Raw genomic sequence first — 8,716 nt, forward strand, 5'->3', positions numbered from 1 at the left:
GACTCTGCTGCGTGCTCGTGTGGTGAAGGTTGGGCCGAGTCCTGTCAAAACTGAATGAAGTAGAGGCCCTGTTCAATTGATTAATAAAGCTCCCAAAAAGTTAAAGGAGGAAGGCATAAAGTTTCATACGTGCATATTTTTTTACATAAATGAAGGCTATAATGATTCGTTCTTCATGCATTATGAAAACTGAGTCACGTTATGCTGTAACTTGTGGTTTCTCACTTTACATGTTGTCACTTAGCAATTTGATCAGCAGCTTCAGAACTGTACTGAAGTTTCTGCATGGCACTTTTCTCTGTTTTTGTACAGGCATTTACTGTTGCTCTTAATTTGTGTTAGAAACAAGCCCTATGTAACTGAGATACCTTTGGTACTTTTTGTTTGTAGGGATTAGCAAATACAGCTAAAAAGAACTTTGGTGGTGGAAACACTGCGTGGGAAGAGAAGACGCTGTCAAAGTATGAGTCTAGGTAAGCTGTTTCAGTAGTTCTCGTTTGTCTGCGTTTCATATCCACTCCTCGTGACTTCACCGTGCCAGTATTCCAGTCTGGAACTTAAATATTGAATGTTGCAGCTCAAGTTGCATGTGTCCAAGCCTTAAATTCTTATTGATTAAAATGTAACATTGTGTTCTAAAGTTAAGATAACAGTAAAGACTGAAACCTCCTATTAATGCCTTTATTTGTCTTGTTTCTGAAAGCAACAAAAGTTGGTACTGTCATTGATCATAGTAGGTTTTTTTTCTATTTACCCGTTAAAGTCTGAAAATAATGATCTTAAATAATGGTCAACAGTTAATTGATAGTCGTAAAAGGTGTGGAGCACTGCAGTACTTGGTTTAGAATCAAATCAGTATCTCCCCTATAGAGTAGTCACTGTTTCAGTACCAAACAGAAAACTAGAACAGGGGCAGATTACTGTGTTCTTTTGTATATATGTGTCATTACTGAGCAAAGTAATCTGCTTTCTTTTTTTCTAAATTTATAATTAACTTTTTAGTCTTATTTGAAGGATTGAGATGTAAGGGTGGGATTTCTGAACCTCAGTTACTGTGAGCTTTGTGGGCTATTATCAAATATTAACAATTCATGAAATTTATTGTTGAACTTAGGAGAATAATACTGCACTCAAAATTAGCTGGGAAAAAAAATTGCTACAATCTGCAGACATAACAAATGCAAGCAAGCCAAAGTGGATCTTGTGGTCATCCTTCTAATTTTTTTTTGCTTGAAGCAATGTTCATTAGTTCTTTATTCTGGTATTTGCTTTGTTTTGGAACTAATTCAAAACACACTCTAAGCAGATAAAGTATTGAAGCCTAGCTCCTCTGTAGTGTTTTAAGTGCTGTCAGCTGTTTAACTTAAACTTACGATTTTCCTTCTCTGCTTGTAGTGAAATTCGTCTTGTGGAGATCATAGAGAATCTGTGTGACAGTAGTAACTTTGAATGTAACAACATGGTAGAAGAGCATGAAGAACTTATAGAGAAGTGGTGGTTTAAACTGTAAGTCTCAAATTTTTTTTGTGGAAGTCTTTGTGGGGCTAAGTTATCTCAGAGGATGATATACTACTCTTAAATCTTGTAATTCTTCAATATCTGTCAAGAGTTGCCATTGGGTACAGGTGGGTTCGGGCTGACCTAACAGCGTGTGCTGCTGTACCATGTTCCTTTTGCTTTCAATTCCAGAAGTGTTGCACCAAAACATCCAGCCTGGCTTCTTGTATGCAGTCTGCTCAGGCACCAGTGGGCTGTTGAGGCAAACTCACACTGGAAAACTTGGAGACTTATTACTTTTTTTGTTTTCCATTATCATGAAACTGCAAGAGACTCTTTGAATCTGTGGAGTTTTTGTTTGTTTGCTTTTTTTTTCCCCCTGAAACATTATTTTGTTCTCCTAGCAATCAAAGGAATAGTTGATACTAATAAATCCAGACGTTGGATCTCTTGAGAATGTTATAGCAGCTCACATTTCTGTCTGCCATCTAAGCTAGTCTGTGATTTCCATTGTAACTATACAACTAGTTCAAGAATAGCATTGTAGCATTTAAATGTCTTAATATTATTTTATTTTTAATTCCAAATCATGTTTCTACTAAGCATTTTATAACTGCTTTAGACTATCAGCGCTCCCAGTCAGCTAGAATTCAGTAAGGTGAACTGCCATTATAACATTTAGTATACGATGTATATCCTTTCATATGGATAAGATTTTTTCACTCTTAATGACTGCTTTATCGCTTTTCCTTTTACCTGCCTATACGGGATTGTGTATATGTTAACACGCCAATTGAACGGAATAGCATACATAGCGTAAAATGGACTATTTCAGCTGGAAAGGACCTTCCAACGATTGTCTAGTCCAACAGCCTGACAAATTCAGGGCTGGCCAGAAGTTAAAGTATGTTAAAGGCACTGTCCAAGTGCCTCTTAGACACTCTAAGAGGCTTGAGGCATTGGCCACCTCTCTAGGAAGCCTGTTGCAGTATTTGACCACCCTGTTGGTAAAGAAATACTTCCTAATGTCCAGCTTGAACCTCCCTTGGTGCAGCTTTGAACCATTCCCACACATCCTATCACTGGATACCTGGGAGAAGTGCTCAGCACCTCCCTCTCCACATCTTCTCCTCAGGAAACTGCAGAGAGCAATGAGGCCACCCCTCAGCCTCCTTCTCTCCAAACTAGACAAGCCCAAAGTCTTTAGTTTCTCCTTATTGGACATGCCTCCCAGAAAGGTGAGTCTTCAGTTTGCAGAACAGAAAGATACAAGTCTTAAACTAGAGAATTTGACAAATCCAGTTGACATATCCAAATGTCATTCGGTTTCCAAAGATGGTTTCTTTGTCCGTGAAAACCTTAGATCTTTTATCACAAGTTGTTACATTACATGTGATACTCAGTAAATTTGCTTTTCAGGGCCTGAGCATCGGACTCAATATGGTCAGAGCTAATAGTTTAGGAGAAGCTGTACATTCTTTGGGAGTTGCTGAAGATATCTGACAGACTAGAGAATATCTAAAACTTTGCTTTACTAAACTTTTTGACTCTTCAGCATCAGCATGAGACTGAGATCTCTGAATCGTAATTCAGAACGTGGTAGACCTCATGCTTGCTTGCAAAGCGCTGTGTAGCGTTTTCATTGTTAATTGGAGATGTATGTTAGTGGTAGAATAGGACTTAACGAGCTTCTTAATATTAAAAAAAAATCCTTCTAAACTAATGTTTGATTCATGTTAAAAAAGAAGAGAGATTTTAACAGGCATCCTATTGACAGATTGGCGATAATTTGAGCAAATGTTAATATCTCTCCTGGGTTATCTTCTGCATTGTTGAGGTAAAGGTATAACAGTTATCTTTAAGAGGAACACATAAATTAGACTATTTAAACCATATGTAAGTCTTCTCTAAAAATAAGGTGCTAAAAAAAAAAGGTATGTGTATGTATCAAGATGAATTGATTTTACTAGTTGCTCTTATTTCACGTTTTTCATAAATATGATGGGTTAAATTTGAGTGGTGCTGTTATTATTGTGGTTTAAAAGATAAATCATTTGAAGTAGGACTTGCTTTAGAAATTGGTTCCTGAAATAAGATGGTCTTCAGAACAGAAAAAAATAGGTTTCTCATCTGTCGGGTACAATAAATTACTGTGTTGTGCAGGTTTGCTTGTGTGAGTTGGTTTTAAAAAATCTTCATTTGTTTTATTGATGAGTGAATGTCTCTCATATACAGAAAGAAGAAGTATCCCGATTTGTTTAAGTGGTTTTGCATAGAAACTATAGAAGTTTGCTGCCCTGCTGGAACATACGGACCAGATTGTCTTGGTAAGTTTTCTTTAGAAAAATACAGTAGCAGGTGTGTTCTTCTTATGTGTTTGTTTCATTCTTCCATAACATAGACAAATACATCAAGTACAATATTTTCTGTGAGGCACCAGCTGCTGTGTAGTGTGTACCTGCCTGATGGTTAGGTAACTGCCTTGTGAGCATCCTGCCTGAAGAAAAGTCTTCTGGGTCTGAAGTCCTGTACAGAGCCCTCAAGGGTGTGGAATCTGTTTGACCTGATGCTCACGTCCACACCTGACCCATGCTTAAAGTCTCTCTGTGACATCAAGTCCGTTGTTTAGGTGGCCTTTCAGAAGCTGTGAATAAATTGATCGAAACACCATTGAGGATTAAATGAAGACATTTACAGCTGAGTATTAGTTAAAAAAGCAATGGGAGAAACTGGATGAAAGGAAGGTCGTTGATGCAGAAGTGCTAAAGGAGGTATTTTGGCACCTAAAGTTTGTGTAATTTATAAATCTCTAAAATTTCACACCTTGTTAGAGATCAGCTTTGGCTTCTTGTGGTGTTAAAATTAAGAGCCAATTCTCAGTATTGATCTAAAAGATTGCTACTAGATTATTCCAACTGCAGTATGAGCATTCTCAAAAATCTGGAATAAATAAAGATACTAACTTCAGCCAGGAAGCTGGGAAAATAGATAAAATTTTAAGCCATGCTCTCTACCCAAACTTTTCTGGAGATTGTATTGGTTTCTACTTATATTTGAATGTATTACTGAGCACTCCTTCTTCTAAGCCTTTTGATTGCTCTCAAGGGAAAAAGGGTTGTAGAAATTGTATCTTGGTTTAGTGTGACTGTTTTTTAGGGTTGGTTTGTTTGTTTGTTTTGTTTTGTTTTTACATTTTACTGTCTATGAAGGTTGAAGAACTTCAGGTGCTTATGCCTGAGAATAGGAAGTTAATTCCTTTAACATCTGATTTTTAAGTATTTTTGATCCTTTTTAGCTTGTCGTGGAGGATCAGAAAGACCTTGCCATGGAAATGGTCACTGTGATGGTGATGGTACCCGGGGTGGAGATGGCTCCTGTAGCTGTAACAAGGAATATACAGGAGATTTTTGTTTGGACTGTTCTAATGGTTACTTCAGTACCTTGAGAAATGAGACACATTCTGTTTGTACAGGTAATGAAGTCTTTGACACTTACTCAGATATTTGTCCTTCAGTTTTTGTAAACAAAACTAGAAACAATTTGAACTGAGAGATACAAAACCAAAAAACAGTTATTGTTTGTCATGCTTTAAATTAAGAATTCATCTATGTCATGAGGGAGCCAGGAGGGAAGGTCAACCTTTGCCCACCTCCAGCACTCCCCAAGTACTGTATGAAAATCTTGAGCTGAAATTGCTGCATAGTGGACTACTTTGAAAGCCACGTTTTCCTCATGTCTCACAGAGTAAATGGGCGTGGAAACAGCTGATCTGTACTGCAGACTGCATAGATTTTAGTTAAATATGTCTGATCTTAATTTTGAAATAAAATCAGGTTGTAGGAATAAACTTTCTCAGTTGGTCAGATTTTCATCTGTTTTTACACATTGAATGAGATTCTGAAGCAATTAAATCCTGACTGTGGGGTCTGGTAAGGTTGTCTTTCAGCACCATCTATGTTGTTTTTCTTAATTTGTCTCTGTAGTAATTCTTCTGTATGATTTGTTTTCTATTACAATATATCACATGCATATGTTGTGTACTTCGCATAATATATGCATGTAATATATATATAAAATACGAATATGCAACTGGATTTCTAGTATGTTTCCTTGTGAAATTCTTCAGACTAGTATTATTCACACATTACTCTTGTAGCTGGTTGCAAATGAAGTAGTCTGAGGATTTGTTAGGTGGGAATACTGAGTTTAGTGTTAAACCTGCTGTCCCAGCCCCCGGAGTCTGAGCAAAGTTTACCTTCCTGATCTCTTTCCAAATATTTTTGAAATTAGACCTGCAATGTCTAGTTGCCAGAATTTCATGGCACTTTAAAGTGATGCAGACTATGATTTCCAGATTTAGCTTCCTGGATTTATGGGGAGGTTGGGTTTTGGTTTTGTTTGGTTTTGTTTGTTTGTTTGTTTGGGTTTTTTTTGTGTGTGTTTGTTGGGTGGGTTTTTTTGTTTTGTGTTTTGGGGTTTTTTTGGTAAGATAGAGCTGCATTTTTGTAAATCATATCTCCATAAAGTCGAGATTTAATGTTGTGAATGGGAGGGTCAAGCTACTAAAATAAGGTAACTTCCAGAGAATCCTAAATAAGCTTTTCTTTCAGAATTTTTATGCCCAAACTTGTCTTGGAATCTCTCAACAAAGCTCAGATTTGTAGTTTTCTCTTACAGCCTGTCATGCTGCCTGTAAAACTTGTACTGGTTCGAGTAACAAGGACTGCCAAGACTGTAAAGAAGGCTGGATTAAAAATGAAGAAGCAGCTTGTGTGGGTGAGTAGTGCTTGTTAGTTTTCAAACAGGTTTTGTAGTGGTGTTGGCTGGTGAGGTCAGATGACATTGCATCAAGTTTTGTCGTATTTTCTGGAAGAGTTCTGTCCCTTTAGATTTCAATGGTTTGTAGTCTCTCTCTTCCTAACTTGTTTCACATTGCAGGAAGGCAGTGTTTACCCCCCTCCTGATCGCCTGGTGATTATAGTTGTCTTTATCAAACTGTTCACTGTGTATTTTTTTAGTTTAGTGTTAGTGAAACACAGAGAGTAGCAAGCTGGCTGTTCCTTTTAAGACATGTTTTTTGAATGCTAAACAATGCCCTGCTCTTGATTTTTATCAGCTACTGGAAGATTGCAGTAATTGTGCAGCTGTCTTCACATTTCTCTATGTTTGTAAATGCTGAACCCTAATAGAGTTGAAACATTTCACTAAAATCCAGGCATACTAACTTTTCCTTTTATTGGAGAGAAACACCAGGAGACCTCAAGGTCAGTGCTTCCGTTAATCGCTCAGGTATAAACTGAGTAATTGGTAGCAATGATGTCTGCAGCAACAGGATGAGATGGACAGCAAGAGGACTGAAATAACCTTTCTCTGTCCAAAATTTTTAGTTTCCTTGAAGTCATGAGCCTAGATGTTTTAAGTTCCCAGGTTTGCATCTTGAGTGGTGCTAACTGTAACTTGCCTTTCTCCAGTTTGCTTTTTGTAGAAAACTTGAGTGCTGTATGTGTGCATTGGTGTAATTTTTTGTAGTACTTTTAAAAGCTCCGTAACTTGGCAGTACAGGAGTAGAGAAATCAACAGTGTTCCAGAAGAGTAGTCTTGTCTGCTTAATTGTTATGCTGTTTGCATAAAAAGCATAAATGCATGTCAACTACTGACTTGAAAATGGCAAGAGTGGCAGGTATTCAGGCAGTTTTACTTAATTTGAGCTCTTGATTTTTTTGATATGTCTGTTGTCATCACAAAACATCTTTGAAGGATCAGTTTTGATTTGTTAGTCTAAGTTTAAGCTGAAGGAAAGTATATGTTACTATGTTACTATTATGTCTAACATATTGCATATCTGATCCTGAGCTTTTTAACACTCTCAATGCAGTCAGTTTAAATTTATGGCTGCTGTGGGCCACTTCTCACAAGATCCCAAAACGTGACATTGAAGTATTATTAATCTGACTATTGAATCATGACTGCTATTTTAGGTAACTTGACGCTTTTTATCTTTCAGATATGGATGAGTGTGCTGCTTCTCCTTGCAAAGATCACCAGTATTGTCTGAACACAGATGGATCTTTCTCCTGCAAAGGTTTCTTTTTAATCTGCTGTTGTTGTCTGCTGTTGTCACCTGGAATCCCAATCTGATGCTAGAAAGGGTGTGGTACCAGGCATTTATTTAGTACAGTGTGGACTGGTTCTGACCAGTCATGGAGAGGATGAAGCTTGAGATCTGTCATATGAGCAAAGTAAGAGATTTCTACTCCTCTCTCATGAGAGCCCACCTGCAGTACCATGTTCAGCACTGGGGTCCCCAGTATGAGAAAGACATGAACCTGCTTGAGTGGGTCCATATAAGAGCCATAAAAATTATCTGGGGGTTTGGAGCACCTCCCCTGTGAGGACAGGGTGAGTACATTGGGCTTGTTCAGCCTGGAGAAGAGAAGGCTCCAGGGAGACCTCATAGCGGCCTTCCACTGTCTGAAGGGGGCTACAGGAAAGAAGGGGAGGGTCTGTTTATAAGGGCATGTGGTAACAGAGCCATGGTAATGGCTTTAAACCGAAAGAGGGTAGATTTAGCTTAAATATTGGGAAGAAATTCTTTATTGTGAGGGTGGTGAGACACTGGAACAGGTTGGCCAGAGAAGCTGTGGAAGCATCCTCCCTGTGAGTGTTCAAGGCCAGGTTGGGCAGGGCTTGGAGCAACCTGGTCTAGTGGGAGGTGTCCCTGCTCGTGGCAGAGGAGTTGGAACTAGATGATCTTTAAGATCCTTTCCAACCCACATCCTTCTATGATTTCCTATGTAAGCTGACTGACTTTAAGGATGGTACTTTAAATATCAGAGATATGATTTTTTTTATGTTTAAAATATTTTATCTTTAGCATGTGATGCCAGCTGCATAGGCTGCACAGGGGAAGGTTCTGACAAGTGTAAGACCTGCGCATCTGGATACGTGAAGGAAGGTGAAAAGTGTACAGGTTGGTGGATTTAGCAGATTTTTAATTAATTTTCCCACACAGGGACCTTTAAAACATAACCCCCCATGGGACTGTCTGAATAAATTTGAAGCAGTCTGAATCATGAGGAACTATAAGAGATTATTTTAACAGAAGTCAAATCTGTTGCAGCAACATTCTGTTCCTCCGTGTGTTTTTTGTTATTTTAATAGAAATTCATTTATATGATGAGCACAAATAAGATTTATAACAAAATAACAGAGGTGGACT

The 8,716-nt window shown here is 38.0% G+C and overlaps 1 protein-coding gene across 1 annotated transcript in view; it reads left to right on the plus strand.

Annotated features, from left to right (window-relative positions):
* Nucleotides 1–390: 390 nt before the first annotated feature.
* Nucleotides 391–8,716, plus strand: part of CRELD2 (cysteine-rich with EGF-like domains 2) — a gene marked incomplete at its 5' end in the record, with an annotated part of 11,853 nt that continues 3,527 nt past the window's right edge. The window contains 7 exons of the mRNA XM_009874053.1: nucleotides 391–473; nucleotides 1,396–1,506; nucleotides 3,733–3,824; nucleotides 4,793–4,969; nucleotides 6,175–6,273; nucleotides 7,502–7,579; nucleotides 8,372–8,467. Of these exons, the coding sequence (XP_009872355.1) occupies nucleotides 391–473; nucleotides 1,396–1,506; nucleotides 3,733–3,824; nucleotides 4,793–4,969; nucleotides 6,175–6,273; nucleotides 7,502–7,579; nucleotides 8,372–8,467 (736 nt within the window). The remainder of the gene's footprint in view (nucleotides 474–1,395; nucleotides 1,507–3,732; nucleotides 3,825–4,792; nucleotides 4,970–6,174; nucleotides 6,274–7,501; nucleotides 7,580–8,371; nucleotides 8,468–8,716) is intronic.

Source organism: Apaloderma vittatum, unplaced genomic scaffold, assembly GCF_000703405.1.
Source record: "Apaloderma vittatum isolate BGI_N311 unplaced genomic scaffold, ASM70340v1 scaffold29457, whole genome shotgun sequence".
NCBI classification, from domain to species: Eukaryota; Metazoa; Chordata; class Aves; order Trogoniformes; family Trogonidae; genus Apaloderma; species Apaloderma vittatum.